Consider the following 19,958-nt stretch of genomic DNA (forward strand, 5'->3'; position numbering starts at 1 on the left):
AGCTACCTGTTTTCTTAGAAAAATCATGAAAATGGTCACATAGCCTCTTTTGACTCCCTAGCCAGCCACTAATGATGAGAATGACCAACCAAGCAGAGCATCCATGAGGTGTTGTCCCGGTGTGGTGTCATGAGACATCCGGGGATCGTGAGACATCCCATCTTGAATACATACATGAATTTCGACACGGTACCATGTCTTTTATCAACTGCTTGTCGGGATCTGTCCCAACTAAGTTTATTTTATTCTATTATAAAAGCAAATGATGATGCATGTATGTATATAACTAGGAAATCAACAATCACTTCTTGAGACCTAATAAGCTTTGCATCGCTTTTTAGGTCCTCCTTGGTACTTTTTTACACTTAGATGTTTCATTTAGTTATTTTATGATAGTAAATTTTGGGTTCTACGATGCTAAGTTAAGGATGGGATGTCTCATGATACCGGATGGCAGATGACACCACACCGGCATGACCTTAATATTCATCTGGCCTTGTGTCAAAATGTAGACAAAGGCAGCCATCAAAATAGGGTAAAAAAGGGAGGTAGTGGTGCGGTGGAACAGCTCAGAAAGTGTGTGCCTGGAACAGTTTAGATGGGTCATGCCTCAATACTACCTCTCCTTAACTTACTATGTCAGATTCTGAGGAACGAGGCAACTTAGAACTATCCTAAGTAGAAAATAAGAAAAATAGAAATGAAGGTTTGAAAAATATTATGTTGCTCTCCCCTGAACTCGGTTTTCTGTAGGGGCCAGCAGCGAGTGACTTTTATCACTCCATCCTACTTATTCATGCCTTTGACGCTACACACATGATGCCGGAGGAAGTTCTAGGTAATGCACAATGGTTCAAGAATTGCTTGTTGATGTGGAGGAGGTGGAAGTAGGAAGTTCTTCTTGTTTATAAAACAAGCAGCTTAATCAGAGAAACTGTAATAACACTGTGATATTACAGTTTCTCTGATGAATATATACACCGTATGTGCCAAAACAGTTGACTAAAAGTGTTTTCAACCGTCATGAGTGTGGGCGGGGTCACCTTCACCTTCGTGCCCACAGTGTGGGGTCAGGTATAGGTTACAGAAGAAGAAGAGATCTTGGCTCAGGGCTACACAGTCATCTTCATTAGCCACTCTCCTCATTATTTTAGCATCATCAGCAAACATATTCATATAGCTTGTCACCCCTTCTGTCATGTCATTAATATAAATTACAAACATAATCGGAGCCAGCACTGATCCTTGGGGGACTCCACTCATCACTTCCATCCAGCTTGATTTATTATTCCTGATTACTGTTCTCATTTCTCTCTTCGTCAAAAAGTCCATAATCCAATCCAATATTGAACCACCCAGACCTTCAACATGATTAAATTTCCATATTAATCACTTGTGTGGTACTTTATCAAACGCCTTCTTTAAGTCCAGATACACACAATCTGCCCAACCGTCTCTTTCCTGTATTATATCAATTACTCTGGAATAGAAACTGATTAGATCAGTTACACAAGACCGTCCTCCTCTGAATCCGAATTGGCTATTTGTTGATATACTGTTTTCTTCTAAATACTCCACCCATCTGTTTTTTAAAATTTTCTCACACATCTTTGCTACTACACTTGTTAATGACACTGGCCTATAGTTCAACGGGTCTTCCTTGCTTTCTCCTTTATGTATTGGGACGATGTTAGCCCTCCTCCAGTCTCTCGGTACCTTCCCTTGTGCTAGTGAGACATTAATCAAGTTGCTGAACTTTTCAGCTATTTGCTGGTTACACTCTTTTAGCACCCAATTTGATATACCATGCGGTCCTGCTGATTTCCTCACATCCAATTCTTCCAATAATTTTCTAACTTTATCTGCTGTTTGTATTCTCTCCAGACCCACTCTATTCCCAGCACTGCATCTACACCTTCAAACTCACTCTCTCTTGTGAACACTGTTTGGAAAAAAATATTCATCACTTCTGCTATTTCACTTATACTATTAAAAGTTTCACCATTAACTTTAACTTTCTGAATCTCATTTCAACTTTCCATTTATGAACTCATAAAACAATTTTGGCTGGTCTTTGCACTTATCTACAATATTTTCTCAAAATTCCTTTTTTCTTCTCTTCTTACTTTGACATAAGCATTCCTCTTCATTTTGTACTCATTCCTCCTATTTTTTCTCCATTTGTTCCATGCCTCCTCCTTTTCCTGCTTGACATCTACACACTTTCTATTATACCACTCTTCTCTTGATTTCTGTCCTTCTTTCATCCTTGGTACCCACTTTTCCACTCCTTCGTTGTAAATCCATATAAAGATAGCCCATTTTTCCTCCACATTTTCAGCCTCAAAAAAAGTATCCCATTGTGCTTCCTCAAAATGTTTCCCAAGTTGTTCAAAATTTGCCTTATTAAAGTTAAACCATTCTTTCCTGTAGTCCTCATTCTTGATTATTTTACCTCTTTCTCGTAATATGTACTCGATAAGTACGTGATCGCTCTTTCCTATAGGGCTCTTATAGTTCATCTCCTCTATGGTATCTGGCTCCCTGGTGATTATCAAGTCCAATCTAGATGGCTCGTCTTCTCTGAATCTTGTATTTTCCTATACCCACTGTGTGAGGACGTTATCTAGAACCAATTCCAAAACCTTGTCCCCCATGAAGCTTCACTTCCTTCCATTGACCAGTTTTCCCATGACACTTCCTTACAATTAAAATCCCCCATTATCAGAATCTTATCCTTCTCCTCCAGCAATCTCCTTCGGCAATTCAATGTGTCTTCCAGCTTCTTCTTGTACAATTCTTCTGTCCATGGATTGTTTTTTGGAGGGACATACACCACTACGATATTTCTGCATCCTCCCCTTTGCAGGCTTATTCCCACACTCACGACCTTCGCTTTCCCTTCTCCATAGGTGACACCCTCCACTGTCCATTCTTTTTTCAACAATAGCATCACTCCTCCTCCTTATTTATTTTTCTATTTCTCATCCATACCTTATATTTACCATCCCTTAAGTTAAATGCATCTATGCTACCAGACAATTTGTTTTCCGTAATCCCCATAACATCTGGTTTTTCCTTGCTCAGGTAATCTCCTGTTTCTAACATTGACGATATTAACCCGTTCACATTAGTGTATGCCACCTTCAAGCTGTCTCCTCTTCCCTTCTGTACCACTTCCTTAGGTCCATGTCTATCACTCTCCAGAAAAGCTTTTTTTTTTCCTCTTCTGACCTTCATTCTTTTCGTTGGCTTGATTCTTCATTTCTCTTATTGTGTTCCTTTCCTCCACACTTCTGTCCTTTCTTACCCAGACTTTTTTGTAGGTCTCTGTTTTGCTAACTTCCATGACTTTCCCACCACTTCTTCTGCAGCCAATTGAGACCTAAATCTAATTTTTACTGGTCTATGGGCTCCTTCTTCATACTTTCCAAGCCTGAATACTTCTTCAGTCTCCCCTACCAGCTCATGACCTTCTTCCTGAATTGCTTCAATTACTTGCTCCACTGCCTTCCTTCCTTTCTTTTCCCTTGTATGTCTGATCGGCATGTGCTCTTCATTAATGCCCACCACTACTACAGACCTTTTTTTCAGTGGAGTCCCTCACTATTTCTGTTTTTTCTTTTATCATCTTGATCACCTTTTCAGTTATAGCTTCATCTTTAGCCTTGACTTGTTTCTCCACAATTTTCTTAAAGCTAACAGTGTGTGTGTGTGCGTGTGTGTGTGTGAGAGAGAGAGAGAGAGAGAGAGAGAGAGAGTTTTCTCTACAGAAAATTTAATTAGATATTTCATCAAACGCAGTGGTGGGCACGGTTCCACTAATCCGCTAACAGCTAATTAGCGAAGCTAACTTTTTCGTCAGCTGATAAGCGTTTTCACTAACTTTGTAAACAGTTAGCAGACAAATTAGCTCCTGCTAAATGTAGTTCCTCCTCTGCTAACTTTAGGTCCACTAAAAAATTCATACAGGTTTGTTCTTGTCCGTTGTTGGCAGACAGCACCATTTGAGCCATGTTGCAATAATTCCAGGGCTTCCAGTTTGGGGTATATTTGGGTATCAGATTTTGTCTTTCTGCACTTCTATCGCAAGTTCATAAATAAGTCATAAATAAAGTGTATGTTGAATATAATTTGTTTATTTATGTACACCTTATTATAATCCGATTTTGGCATGCTATACCTTTCTGAAAAGCTCTATGTCTAAGCTAAACCATAATGATATTTCAGGTCACTAGGTCTGTTTTTAAGGGTTTTAGAGCCAAAATACTAAACCGAAGCGTGCGTGTGTGTGTGTGTGTGTGTGTGTGTGTTCATATAATGTAATGGGGAAGGAGAAAGGGAGGAAGAGAGTGATAGAGTGAGAGATAAGACTAAAGACAAGAGGGTGTGAGAAAGAAGAAAACAGGGAAAATGAGTGGAGGAAATGGGACGGGAAAAGTAGAGAGAGAGGGAGGGAGGGTCATGTAAAGGTGAGGAAAGAGGGGGAGAGAAAGGGTGTGAGTGGGAGGGAAAGAGATTAAAAGAGAGGTAGAGAGGGTCAGGTAAAGGTGAGGAAAGAGGGGGAGAGAAAGGGTGTGAGTGGGAGGGAAAGAGATTAAAAGAGGGAGGTAGGGTCAGGTAAAGGTGAAAGGAAAAGAAGAAAGAAATGAGAAGGAAGGAGAAAAATACGGGGACAGAGATGGAGAAGAAAGAAAGGAAGTGGGGGAGGAGTGAACCAGGGAAAAGCCTAATGGCGCAATAGGCCATGACGGAAAAATAAAAAAATAGGTGGGTGACGTAGGTGCTTATTTAGGTGTGTTCCTACTTACGTTGATTTATATCGTTTTCATTTTTTAGGCTAGAAAATGCTTATTTTACCGCAAAATCCCGCGATATAGCAAAAAATCTGAGATACGATACAATTAAAAAAATCCGCAATACAGCGAGACCGCGATAAGTGAACCGCGATATGGCGAGGGATTACTGTATACCTTTGGAACGAAGCAAGCGCGAAACTCTGGAGGGTACTGTAGTCAGTGAATGCCAACTCCAACTAAATAGGCATGTGGCACACTACCCAGATTGCAATCTTGCTTACTGCCTTTTTTTCTGTAAAAGACAATCCTGACTCAAGGAGACCAAGGGGGTGCCAACTAAGCTTGGGCTTGAAAAAGTTGAAGAATCCTGCCATGAGGTACGTACCGAGGATGGAAAGGGGGCCTGAATGGAGACTTGCTTGAAGAAATCCCCGGAGATGGCACCTAAGGTGAATGAGTCAATGTGTCCTCCAGCATACATCTCCAATGGTTGACTGATTGCACAAAAATAATTATGATGTTCTGATAAAAGTCTGCGTGTGCAACTAACAGGCTTCTGTCAACCATCAACTTATTTCAACAAGGGAAGCTTACCTCCTGACTCTGGATAAAACAGAATTACAAAAAAAATTACTTACGTTTCACCATTTCTCTGCCATTAGCATCGGTGTAGAAAGTGTCGCCAGTGGTGAGCTCCTCCCATTTGAACCGTGTCACCACCTCACGTCCCAGCCTATCACTGCAGGGGTCACATGGAAACATTACTTTTCACGTCTTTACACATTCAGCAAACTCACATGAAATTCTGTAGTTTTGTTCCAGCTTATTTCTGAAGTGACTGACTGGTTAGCATGGAGTGTCCTGAAGGACCTGAGTTCAAATCCTGCCCTCAACTACGTACTAGCTAACAATTCTCAGTCATTGTCAGGTGGCTTCAGATGACCTACATGTTGTCCTGATGGCCACTTATCAACCTGGACTCTAGTGAAGCTCTGGGGGGCAGCATGAGCCAAGAGAGAGGGCAACACTATAAAACACTTGCCTGTGCCACTAATGAATGGGCTGGGGTCAACCCAAAGGCCACATCAAGAAAGCCTACTAAAGCTAGAAGCAGATCATAAAAAAAAAAACTATCATACCAAACATTACCTTTTACACCCTTACACACTTAGCACACTCACCCACCACTTTGTCCGCCCATCCAAGCCATTCCTGCACATGTCATCACACTAAACTTTGCCTTACACATCCTTAGCTACACTCACATTCCCTTACACCATTTACATACACAAATTACTGCATATGCTCAAGGAAAAGTCAAGTGAAAAAATGTTCTAGCCCAAAGTTTGGGTGCCTACTTTTTATGTGAGTACGTACTAGTTTTTAAGAAGATTAAATTCATTCCTTATTGATTACATCGCTGACTTAGGGGGTCAACTTTTACATGAGTATATGAGGTCTGTCATCCATCCTAGTCAATGCTGCACCCACTTTACACCTGACAACCATCATATATTATGCACTTGAAGATAACACACCCACACATGCAGATATATACTTCTCCACCTCACCCCTGTCAAAGCAAGCCAGAATTTTCCCTCAAAATTATCAACTACACATACACAAACACATCCTTGGGGTTAAGATTCGTTTTAGGTCCGTGCCAGTATCTCATTACCTACCTTTTGAAACATCAGTATCTCTTCATATATCTTTTCTACAAACCTTCAACAGTCATGGAAACACTTTGAAAATCCAATTCAAGGACTTTTTTTTTACTCTTGAAAATAGGGGATAATGTTTACGAAAGCATGTCGCCTCCTCTGGCGAGAAATACCTCCTTGCTGAAATAAGTCACATATACACATACATGTGGGGGGGGGGCCCCCGTCCAGGGGGGGCGCAGCTGCCCCGTTAGTAGGTCGTAAAGTTCGGTTGGAGTAGTTTAAATATGCTCCCCGACCCTAAACCCTCTGCGAACTATTTTACGGTTGCGGCGGCTGCAGCGTCGTCGCGGCTGCCGCCAGAGGAGGCAACGCGCTTCCGTAAACATTATCCCCTATTTTCAAGAGTAAAAAAAAAGTCCTTGAATTGGATTTTCAAAGCGTTTCCATGACTGTTGAAGGTTTGTAGAAAAGATATATGAAGAGATAGTGATGTTTCATGAGGTAGATTATGAGATACTAGCACGGACCTAATACGAATCTTTACCCATCCTTGCATGCCTACATTCTGATCTACACATAACTTCACACTATGTACTCACACATCCCACCTCTGCAAAGACACCTTTCACCTACACACCCCACCATCATCATCTATTCCTGCACTTGTAGTATACACACCCACACTCCTATCCACACATGTATTCCAATCTTACCTTAACATTACATCTTTACAGGCACACCACCTTCGCACACACTTCTCTGCATTGAATGTCCTTATTTTCCCAAATGGGGTTGGACGGGGTGTGTGCCCCTCCCACTCTTGACAACCATACACTCTCTCCTCCCTGATGTTCATCCTTCACACTCACACGTTTAAGAATCTATTACATGCCTACACATCTTCACGAACCTACTAATTTCTATAGTTATTCCTTACTTTTTGTTGCTTTAGTATTGGCAGTTTAGTGCTTTTGCAGACTGTTCTGGCAAAGAATAAATTTTGCTTGGGATCACAAAGAACCAAATGTGGAGTGGGATGTCTGAGCTTCGCAGGTGTCAGTACGGGTGGCTGCTGCCAGTGGTTATGCACATACAGCGGCCTTGTGTCCAACGCATGATTGTCAAGCATGTTTCATGTCAACGATGCATTTTTTGTACATACATTTTTTAATAATTATTGGAATGCATTTTAAATGGTCCAGTGCCCAACAAACCCTGACTGAAAAGTGGCCCAAATCTACAGGGATTTCTTTAACACAGAAAAATTGTCCATCACCCACTGCACTTGTTGCTATCAGCCCATCAGCCAGAAGTATGGCATGTGACACCAGCCAGCAATATGAACGGGGGCAGTCACATGATGTACAGAGCTGCAGTTTTACCCTAGACCTGAGTAGCTAGACGAGTCTGCCTGTCCCACATCCAAGATGAATCTATTGATTTTTATTGTATTATTTTTTTTTTTGTATTTTTCAGAACTTCTCTGCCAAAATTCATATTTCTCTTAAGTTCTTTTGTTTGTCCAACTCGAATTTCATCCAATATTATACAGTCTCTGACCAAACTCCCGTGTTGGATGCGAGGCCACTGTACATAGGAGATGCTGAGACTGGAAGAACTTGAACATTGTGATTATTTTTTCCTTTGTTTTCTTTGTGAAATACAGTTAACAATGTACTGTACAGCTCTTTGATATTTCTATGCTCAATCAAAGGCCATGTTAGTTTTATACTGATATGATGAGTTAATGTCTGACTTGTGAATGCCTTTAATGGATAAGTTACAGACTATTATATGGTGTATAGGGGTGCAGGAAGGGAGGAGCAAACACCTGCAGATTTGTACATAAACAGTGATCTTGGAGTCCCCAGTGAAAATCGAGGGATGACTGTCCTTTTTTTTTAGAGTAAGGGAGGAAGCTCAAGGGCAAAAAACAAAGGAAAAAATAACAACAAAAAAAGCCCACTATAAATCGCTTAAAACAAAGCAAAAAGAACGAGAAGCCATTAAAAAAGAGAGGTGCCTTGATACTCTCCCCTTAAATGAGTTCAAGTTGTAGGCAGGAGGAAATACAGACTAAAGAAGCCTGCTCCAAAGTTTACCAGTGGGAGGAATAAAAAAATGAAGATGGTGATTAACTCTTTCATAAGGGATTTAGATAGAAAAGGGATGAGCATGAGTAGAGAGTCGTGTGCAGGGCCATAGGAATCGGGGAGGCAGGAAGTTAGCAATTTCAGCCTTGACCTTTCTACTAAGCCCCAGCCACACTGTTCACCACTCACTTGATGGGGATGGGTCCAACCAGCCACTCCATCTCCAGGTCCAGCTTTCCCTTGTAGCTGCGCATGACTTGGCTGACCCACGGACCCCACTTCTGGTGAACCTCATACACTAGTGATCCTGTGAGGGGCAAGGGGAAGGGAAGACAGGGAGAGGGAGGGGAGGGAGGGAAAAGGAAAGAAGGAAGGAATCGGGTAGGGGAGAAAGGAAGGGGAAAGGGATAGTGAGGGAATAAAAGTGAAAATAAGAGGGAAGGAGAGAAGGAAGTAGTGGTAAGGAAATGGAGAGGGTGAGGGAAGACACAAAAAAGGGAGAGGAAGGAGGAAAAGGAGAGAGGGAGAGGGTGAGGAAAGAAAGGGGGATGAAGGAGAGATTGGGAGAAGTGAAAGGGGAAGGAAGGGAGGAGGAGGAGGGAGAGAGAGATGAAGGAGGGGGAGGAGGAAGGGGGAGGGAAAGGAAGGAAAGATATTAGTCTACATTTCTCGGTGGCAGATTCAGCTTCAAATAAAAGTATATATCTATATCTATATCTATATATACACCTCTGTGGTCTAGTGGTCAGCGTGCCAGGCTTCTACTCCGCGGGCCCGGGTTCGAATCCCGGCCCGGGCAGTCGGCGTGCATCTCACCCAGCTGTTCATCCTCCCTCTCGGGCTGGTCGATAAATGGGTACCTGGGGAAACCTGGGGAAAGTAAACTGTGGTAACCCGGATGTCACACTAGCCCTGTGTCCCGGGGTAATGGGCTCCCTCCCACCACAGGCTCAAGGACCAATGTTACGGAGATGAGCACCAAGGCCATGAACTGCTACAGCCTATGTCCCCAGCTTTACCTTTACCTATATCTATCTATCTATCTATCTATATCTATATCTATCTATCTATCTATCTATATATATATATATATATATATATATATATATATATATATCTATATATATATATATATATATATATATATATATATATATATATTCCTCCTCCTAATCATCCCCCCTCTGACTCCTTTATGCCTGTTATTAAAATTCTTCCAAATGATGTTTTCTATGCCCTCTCTGGCCTCAACACTCAGAAGGCTTATGGACCTGATGGAGTGCCTCCTATTGTCCTTAAAAACTGTGCTTCTGTGCTGACACTCTGCCTGGTCAAACTCTTTCGTCTCTGCCTGTCAACATCAACCTCTCCTTCCTGCTGTAAGTATGCCTTTGTACAGCCCATGCCTAAGAAGGGTGACCGTTCCAATCCCTCAAACTACCGCCCTATAGCTTTACTTTCCTGTCTATCTAAAGCTTTTGAATCAATCCTTAACCGGAAGATTCAAAAGCACCTTTCCACTTCTAACCTTCTGTCTGATCGCCAGTATGGGTTCCGCAAAGGGCGTTCTACTAGTGATCTCCTTGCCTTCCTAACTGACTCTTGGTCATCCTCTCTTAGCCGTTTCGGTGAAACCTTTGCTATTGCACTGGACATATCAAAAGCCTTTGATAGGGTCTGGCACAAATCTTTGCTTTCCAAACTACCCTCCTACGGTTTATATCCTTCTCTCTGTACCTTTATCTCCAGTTTCCTTTTTGACCGTTCTATTTCTACAGTGGTGGATGGTCATTGTTCTTTCCCTAAACCTATTAACAGTGGTGTCCCACAGGGTTCTGTCCTATCTCCCACTCTCTTTCTGTTGTTCATTGATGATCTTCTTTCCAAAACGAACTGTCCTATCCATTCTTACGCCGATGACTCCACTCTGCATTACTCAACTTCTTTTAATAGAAGACCCACTCTACAGGAACTTAACGATTCAAGGCTGGAGGCAACAGAACGCTTAGCCTCAGACCTTACTATTATTTCCGATTGGGGCAAGAGGAACCTGGTGTCCTTCAACGCTTCAAAAACACAGTTTCTTCACCTATCCACTCAACACAATCTTCCAAACAACTATCCCCTATTCTTTGACAACACCCAGCTATCACCTTCCTCAACACTAAACATCCTCGGTCTATCCTTAACTCAAAATCTCAACTGGAAACTTCATATCTCATCTCTTACTAAATCAGCTTCCTCGAGGCTGGGCGTTCTGTACCGTCTCCGCCAGTTCTTCTCCCCTGCACAGTTGCTATCCATTTACAGGAGCCTTGTCCGCCCTCGTATGGAGTATGCATCTCATGTGTGGGGGGGGGGTCCACTCACACAGCTCTCCTTGACAGAGTGGAGTCAAAGGCTCTTCGTCTCATCAGCTCTCCTCCTCTTACTGATAGTCTTCTACCTCTCAAATTCCGCCGCCATGTTGCCTCTCTATCTTCTATCAATATTTTCATGCTGACTGCTCTTCTGAACTTGCTAACTGCATGCCTCCCCCCCTCCCGCAGCCACGCTGCACACGACTTTCTACTCATGCTCATCCCTATACTGTCAAAACCCCTTATGCAAGAGTCAACCAGCATCTTCACTCTTTCATCCCTCACGCTGATAAACTCTGGAACAATCTTCCTTCATCTGTATTTCCTCCTGCCTACGACTTGAACTCTTTCAAGAGGAGGGTATCAGGACACCTCTCCTCCCGAAATTGACCTCTCTTTTTGGACACTCCATTGACCTCTATTCAGGAGCAGTAAGTAGCAGGCTTTTTTTTATATATGTATATATTTTTCTTTACACCCTTGAACTGTCTCCTTAGCTGTAAAAAAAAAAAAAAAAAAAAAAAAAAAAGCATTGATAAAAAAAGACCCACTGAACTCCAGGCCAAGATCATCAAGAAGTGTGACATGCAAGCTATGCGAAACGATTATTAAGAGAAGAGATGGGCTTGGTTCCTGGAAGAAATTTTTTTTATAACAGAGTGTAACAAGTTGGCTTTAACCCTCTGAGTACCGCGCTATGGCGAGAAAACTAGTACACCCCATACCGCACTATGTGCAAATTTTTTTTTTCTTTCAAAACACTCGAATCTATCCCAAAACCATAAAAAATGTTGTCATTCCCCTTTCCGTAGCTTAGAAGTGTACCCCCTTCATCTCACCCGCAGCCCCGCCCCACCCGTCCAGCCCCGCTCAGCCGAGAGCGAGTTCATGCGGCTGTGCCCGCCACTCCGTTTCAGCGCGGTTTTGTAGTTCCACACTTTTTACACTCAGTGCATCATGGAACAATTATATTTCGAGAAATAAGACCGGTTTTGAAAATTATAAAATGACGATACGGTATCGTCACCCGTATGGGAAGCAACATTTTGTTTTTGGCAGAGGGTGGTAAGCTGTCCTGAACTTTTCCTTTGTTTTCACTATGTGGCGTATCCCATAGGATCACGAGAACCTGGGAGAGGCTAGCCCAACTCTCTAGCTATCACGTGATACCCGGCTGGTCTTCGGGGAACCAAAACTTTTCGCGAAATAAGACCGAGTGTAAGGGTAACTCAGTGACGATATGGTATCGTCACCCGTACTGGCGGTAACATCCAGTGGTGACGATACCGTATCGTCATCGGTACTCAGAGGGTTAAAAGAGAGAGATCATCATGTGTTACAAGCTTGCTTGAGTCTACACTGGGGCTGCAGATATCATGCAAGAGGGAGAAGGATGAGTTTACTGCCTCTGTCTATATCTTAAAAAAGCCTATGACAGAGGGCCACACCTCTGGAAACTGAAAAACTCTGGATGAGTACAGGTAAAGTTGTTTAACCCCTACAGGGCGGGGATGTAATGTGAAATCAGTTCTCCCTGTACGGCACACGTTCTGATGTTTTCCCGAAAATTGCTCAATTTCCGTTATCAATTTCACAGCTCTGCCTAAGCCAATAGCTTTAAATATATGAGCATTCCCTTTATCCATCCTTCCTCTTCAATCTGCCACAAACCTGAAGTCTCTACATCATGTGGTGTTTCCGTGGTGACGTGATGAAATGCAGTAACTTGCCTCGCAGCAGACCTGTGTTTTGAACACTGTGTAGGTTGTGGCTGGTGCAGTGTAGCTAGTGGCCTTTCCACTCCCACCACTCGACCTCGCTACAAGCCCCGTCATTACCCTCATATTCTTAACTTGATAATCCCTAAAGGGTGGTAGGATGAATCCTCAGGGGCCTCAATATCACTTCCACTAAAACCGTAATGAGATTGATCTACAAGATGGCCACCAATCAAAATTATAGTGGTAAATGGCAGACCAGAAAAACCCTTCACCCGCCCTTAACCTGGCAACCGGAAATACCCATCACCCAGTCGTTAGTGGTTAACTGGGTGGAGAGCTGCTTGACAAAAGACAGATGAGGGAAGTCATAAGGGACAGTGCATCATTAAGGATGACTGTAACAAGCAAGGTTTGGTATTGGCACCAATTATAGGTTCATGGGGTACGTCAGTGATATGGCAGACACGTTGAAAAGCTATATAAATCAGTTTGCAGATGATGAAAAACTCATGAAGCTGATAGAAGTCACTGAGTGTTGTAAAAAACTATGAAAGAATCTGGAAGAATTGCATGTCTGGAGTAAAATGTGGGATATGGACGTTGTAACCCCTTCACTACGATGATGTTGTACCTCTTGATGTCACAACTCAACCATCAGCAGCACGATGACATGCTTGTTGTCACAGATCCACACTGTTGTTTTAGCTGTTGTAGTCTCCTGGATAATGTAAATTTGTTTTTAAACATCATATATGATACTATGTCCTACTTGACTTTCATTATTATTATTATTATTGATATTATTATTATTATTATAGAGGAATGTGAGTGTGTAGTGCGGCGACGGCCTGATGAACGAGCCTCCCATAACCCACTTAGCCAGTGGGGTACCTCTTTGGCCGACTCGGTAAGGAGTGGCTCTCCCGTCACGCTGGTCGCGGGTTCAATCCCAGGCAGCCGGGGAATACCCTGATCTTGATTAATTTCTCGTGTTATTTCGATACACGCAGAGGCCGTGTTGAGAAATAGGAAGGATTTAGAAAAGAAGCTCGCGGGGCATTACAAGTGTATTTGAATGTACTAGTCGTGTGCATTAGCTGATGATTTCTGCCATGAAATAACATAGAGGAAGAGAAAAAATAGTATTGGTGTGATTGCAATGTCTTACCCTGAGTGCTCAAGGACACAGATGTCATCTACTCCCCCTCCCACCACACCCCTCCATCCCTCCTACCTCCTACCCTCTCCACCTCTTTCCTTCCATCCCACCTTCTTATCTTCTCTCTCCACCTCTCTCCTACCTTCCCTCCCTTGCACACCCCCTCCAGGCCCCTATTTTCCTCCCTTTCCTTGCCAACCCAGCTTCCCTTCATGCAAAGTAAGAGAAGATAATAGAGCCCACCCCCTTACTTTGTCCCTCCTCGGCCACCCCCCAACCTCCATACACCATCATGTTTATCATGTCCATGCCTGTGTAAAGTGGTGAGGCATGTGCTGCTCCATGTTCTGTTCCCTCTCTCTCTCACACTTTTTCCCACAAGCCTATCTACCTATCAGTACTAATGCATGGGAATACAATGCAGTGAATATTATGTCATCTAAACAGTACTGCAAGTTTACTTGTATCTCTAGGTATCCATCTCAAAAAATACCAGAATTTATGTTTCTCTTTGTGCACCTATTGATTCCTCATATTTGGTACATGATACATGATGATTTCATCTAGTTTTATGGCTTGATTTGATAGATTCAGTGGTGGTGTTTCAAAATATGGCACAGGCAGCCATAGCTGGGCGTTATCGCGATAAGTTATTGCGATACTTTATCGCTGATAACAAAATCGGGTCGGCCATCCGCTACTTATTTAAATATATATTGATATCTTCGTTACTTTTGTAACCAAACTAGCGATAATTGGTACTTTTTTCTGCCTCTCAAAAAAAAAAAAACGTTGTCTCCTCCCTACTGCGCATGTGTGGCCTGGGCGCCCGGTGCTGTATGAAAAAAACTTCGGGGTATGAAATATCTTCAGTGAAGAGATTTCATACTTAGATCATCAACATGAAAACACTAGGTTAGACTCAAAAATCAAAGAGAAAAATCATTTAACTTTGCCCAAAAAATGATTATTCACTGCCTCAAATTTGATATTCCATATTCATTTGTGAGCATGCCACCTGTTGAAGGCACCTGGTGTTGTGTTATTTGGTGTCCCAACGTCAAAAGCTGGCGCTTTTGTTTAGAAACACTGGTCTCTCATGAACTGTGCATGTTCAGACCAATAAGCATAGCCCTTTACAGTCTCACAAAGCTTTTTAACACATTAAGAGTTGCTGGAAGGCTGAATCAGACATACAGTACCACCATCCTCGCTGTTTCTAGAACAACACTCTGTACATATAAATACAACTCGTACAGAGTGTCGTTCTAGGTAGAAACAGCGGGGATGGTGGTAGAGGTACTGTATGTCTGATTCAGCCTTCCAGCAACTCTTAATTACGGTTAAAAAGCTTTGTGAGACTGTATAGGTCTACGCTTGCTGGTCTGAGCATGCGCAGTTCACAAGAGGCCAGTGTTTGTAAACAAAAGTGTTAGCTTTTGATGGTTTGACGCCAAATAACACAACACCGGTTCAGGCGTTTCTAGTACAGGTAACTCTCGATTTACGCGAGTTTGGTTTACGCGTTTTTGAAATAACGCTGGGTCCAAAATCCAACTAAATGTTTAATTTGCACGTTTTTTTCACTTATACCCGATATTTTATGGAGTGGCCACCACGCAACTGGACTCACACGGCGCCACAGCCACATAGCTGAGCTCAGTTCTTCCTGTGTGCCATTTGAACAACAATACAGTACCCACATTACTCAACAATAGGGGTGGGCAGGTACCGGTACCAGTACCGGTACTAGCGGTACCAGCTATACGGTACGGTACCTGTACCAGACTGCTCGGTACCGGTACCAGACGGCTTCGTACCGGTACCAATACCAGCCAGTCGCTCATGGTGTCCCTCATTTCTTCCTCACATGAGTGAGGCTGAGTGCCTGAGTGGATATCTCGGTGATATGGATATATTCTCTCTCTCTCTCTACTGAATGAAGTGAATATCTATTTTGCGATAGAAACCTACCTCTTGTTTGATTTACATTGTTTTTGTTTTACGCGACCTCTTCAAGGACACAATACTCGCGTAAATCGAGAGTTACCTGTATTACCCTCCATAGGTACGTGTCAACGTGTGGTTTTCAGGTTTTGTAAGTTTTCTAAAATACAGATAATGAAAATTTGAATTCATCTATGTTTTTTATTTGAAATATCAAAATAGTATCATTTTCGCCTGTCGGACTTATCGCTAGCAAGTATCGGAATTGTGGATTTATATCGGGTACATACCGGTTATCGGTATCGCCATTATTTGTGTCTCCAGTTAATGAATTTTGGTTATCACTGATAAGGTTTTCCATTATCAGTTATCGGGAATAAGGTTTTGTTATCATGCCCAGCTATGCTGGCAGCCTTCCCAGATATGAGGCGCAGCGCACTTTTGGCCCAGCCATAATGAAGGCGTTAATGCTGGGAAATGTCATGTTTTAAAAATGGGGAGAAACCCTCGACAAAGCAAATGATGAAAGAATCTGTGAATGACAGCACAAAATAACCTTTCCCTTGAAAAAAAAAAAAAAAAAAAAAAAAAAAAAAAAAAAAAAAATATAATTGGAAAATATTTTAGTTCGTTGACATATTACACTGGTTACATGGATGAGGAGATGCTAAAAATGTTTATAATTTTTATAATAAGATCAAGCTATAATATGCAGCTGTGATGTGGTTACCTCACCTGAAAAATGCATACACATGTTGCATAGAATGCAAAGAATGGTAACAAGAATGACACCAAGCCTAAGAGAACTGCATTACAATGAGAGATTGTGCAAAGTAGAACTGCCTACATTCCAAGAAAAGAGATTAGAGGTGACTTAGTCATGGCACTCCAACTCAGACAGAGCCTGGAGCATGTAGGCCAGGAAGATTTCCTGATACGGGACAGTGGAAGGACAAGGGTCAGGAACATAGTTTGAGGGAAACATGATGCAGGAAGGATGTAAGGTGGTTTGGCTTCCTGAATGAAATCATTAAAATATGGGATAGCCTGGATGCAGAGATAGTTAGCGCAAAAAACATTCATGGATTTAAAATAAAGTTAGACAAAAACAGATATATAGGCAGGACAACATGAGCTTAGCTCATATCCTGTTTACTACAGTTAAGTAAATACACACATGTGCACCACAGCATCACAGCTACCACCACAAACCTTCCACAGTGGTGACTTCAGCCTTGTCAGCAATTGGGATGGCTTCTGTGCCGTTGGGACGGAAGATGTAAGCACCTGAGGCTCTGAACTGCTCCTTGCTGTTATCTCCAGCCATTGCCGTGTAGACAAAGAAGTTCTGGCTGACCTGTGGCATTGGGAAGCATTATGAAACACCCACACACTCACTGCTCTCAACAGTGTTTGGTAAAGGGAGGACATAAATAGGAATGGGAAAGAATGAACTGACAAAAAAAGTGTATGGGAGTACGGTTGATGCAATGAATGCAAGACAATGACCCCTAGTAAAATGGGGTGACAGGGTGGTCCAATACCTTAGAAAAAGAGGAGAGAGAAAGAAGTACAAGCAGTGAAGAATCTTTTAGAAAAACAAAATGCAAAGAAGGCACCAGTCCCTGATGGGATCTCAAATTGGATACTGAAAGAGTGTAGGGATCATTTTGCAGATAATATGCAGAGATTGGCTGTGAGCTCACTGGCGGAAGGTAAAGTGCCACTCAATTGGAAATGTGCTAACACAGTGCTGATATACAAAGGATGGAATAAAGAATAACCAATGAAGTACAGACCAGTGTCACTGACTAGTGCTGTGGCTAAACTGTACAAGCCTGTGTAAGACTGTAATGAAAGAACCATGGATGAAGTATTTGGAAGAGTTAAATGTCTTCACATTTCATTAGTTTGGCTTCAGGGTAGGAAGATCGTGTGTTACAAATGTACCAAGTTTCTATGCAGGAGCAATTAACATGTTACAAGAAAGAGGAGGCTGGGAGGACTGTGTGAATCTGGATCTGAAAAACTTCAATAAAGTTCCACACAGGTGTCTTTTATGGAAACTGAAAAATGTAGGACTGAGGGAAAACATCTTGATGTGGATGGAGGATTATTTGAGAGATACAGATACTAATAGTCATAAGGGATCAAATGTCATGCAGAGTGGTCCAGAGTAACATGTGGAGTACCGCAAGGATCAGTGTTGGCACATGTAATGTTTTTTTATATAGTACATAAATAACACCATGGGCTACTGGTATGCTTGCTGATGATGCAAAGGTACTGAGGAGAGTGGTAGAGGAAGAGGACTGTGTAAGGATGCAACATAACATTGATAAACCTTATAGCTGGAGCCATAAGAGGGAAATGGGATTTATTATTGAAAAATGTGTTTCTTGAATTGGGCAAAGGAATCAGGCTGGCATTATAAAATAGGGAGTGATAAAATTAAGATGGCACAAGAGGAAAAATATTTAGGTGTTACATTCCAAAATAACTTGTCCCCCGAGAAACACATAAGCAAGATATCAGGAGAAACACTTAAGCTCCTAACCAAGATTAAAGAGGCATTCCATTACATGGATTAAAATAGGATGAAGCTGACTGAGTCAGTGATTTGACCAAGACTGGAATACGCAGCACTGTGCTGTGGTCTCCATACAGAAAGAATAATATTGGGAAAGTGGAATCTAGGAAACAGCCGCAAAAATATTGACGCGCTTGAGATATGAAATTATTATCACTCCTCATTGGAAAAATTGGGTGTGCTAACCTTGGAGAAGAGAAAAGAAAGAGGAGATCTAATTACAGTGTACAGGGTGATGAGGGAAATGAAAATAATCGACAGAGATGACCTGTTTATATGGGATACTAAAAATACAAGAAGACACGGAAATAAGAAGGCGAAGTGCCTGAGAGACACCAAGAAACACAGCTATCATTACAGATTACATTGGTAACTGGAATTACCTCAGTAAGGGGAGAGTTCCAGCCTGAAATATTCACGAGTTTAAAGCTAAACTTGATAGACTGGGATTTGCAGGCGGGACCCCACAAGTATACCTTGCTTCCTGTACAGTAAACCCTCTGGTATCCGGGTTAATAGAGCCACGGGGGCACCCGGATATGGGGAAAACCCGGATATGGTGTAGGTTAAGTCTACGGACCTGAAAACCCAGCTTTCGCCTACTGCATTTAATATATCATTAGCACAAACGAAGCTACTTATGATCACGCCTGTAAACCCACGACAGCCTTCCATGCCCGCCCATACGTATATATGTCATGCCCCGGGAGCTTATTTTTCTATTTCCTCTATTTTCCATCACGTCCTCAGCGTGTATCGAAACACACGAGAAATTAATCAAGATCAGGGTATTCGCCAGCTGCCTGGGATTGAACCCGCGACCAGCGTGACGGGAGAGCCACTCCTTACCGAGTCCGCCAAAGAGGTACCCCACTGGCTAAGTGGGTTATGGGAGGCTCGTTCATCAGGCATAGTTGCCGCACTATATATATATACAGTAAAACCCCGATTATCCGAAAAACCGGATTATCCGAAATTGATCTGGATAATGCAATTAAATTTTTTTTTTCTATACTAAAACGTTATAAAACATCAAAAATAAATAAAAGTAACTACATATGTACTATATTAACACATTTAAAATTGATAAGAACAGTTAAAATGAATATGCTTTCTAATACGTATTGCCGAAATAGCTTGTAACGAATAGATCAATGTATTAGACAAAAAACATTAAACAAACTCTCAACAACACCACGTCCGCACCTTCGCCCCAGCAAGGACGTAGGTGCGGCGAACGAACAAACTACTGCACGACTACTCTCACACCGTACTCTCAAGACAACGACACAAACACGACTCCCCTCTCCACTCCATGCCACATTCCCCTTCCAACATACGAGTTGCGCGATAATATGAGTCATCATACTGTGTCTCCACCTGCATGATGCATCAAGGTCACACTTGCAAGCTTGCACAACCATTCACAATCGCACTCTGCAACATTCACAATTCAGATCTGCAACGCTCACAAGTATCAACATACACTGGTCCAGACAAGGAGGCACACAGACAAACATACAATAAAACATTTACATCACATGTTTTAAGCGTACTACTTTGTTTAGCGTAGCGTGTGTTTGTTTGGTTTCATTGTTTACATCGTCAGTCGGCGGCAGTCG

At 42.2% G+C, this 19,958-nt stretch overlaps 1 protein-coding gene across 2 annotated transcripts in view; it reads right to left on the reverse strand.

Annotated features, from left to right (window-relative positions):
• The window catches only part of LOC126996816 (lysosomal alpha-mannosidase-like), a 114,223-nt gene that overhangs the window by 25,144 nt on the left and 69,121 nt on the right, over positions 1-19,958 (reverse strand). For both annotated transcript variants that reach the window (XM_050857678.1, XM_050857676.1), the window contains exons 14-16: positions 16,959-17,103; positions 8,749-8,866; positions 5,438-5,538 (exon numbers count right to left, since the gene is read on the reverse strand). In XM_050857678.1, the coding sequence (XP_050713635.1) occupies positions 5,438-5,538; positions 8,749-8,866; positions 16,959-17,103 (364 nt within the window). The remainder of the gene's footprint in view (positions 1-5,437; positions 5,539-8,748; positions 8,867-16,958; positions 17,104-19,958) is intronic.

The sequence above is a fragment of the Eriocheir sinensis genome, chromosome 11 (genome assembly GCF_024679095.1).
Source record: "Eriocheir sinensis breed Jianghai 21 chromosome 11, ASM2467909v1, whole genome shotgun sequence".
Taxonomy (NCBI): domain Eukaryota; kingdom Metazoa; phylum Arthropoda; class Malacostraca; order Decapoda; family Varunidae; genus Eriocheir; species Eriocheir sinensis.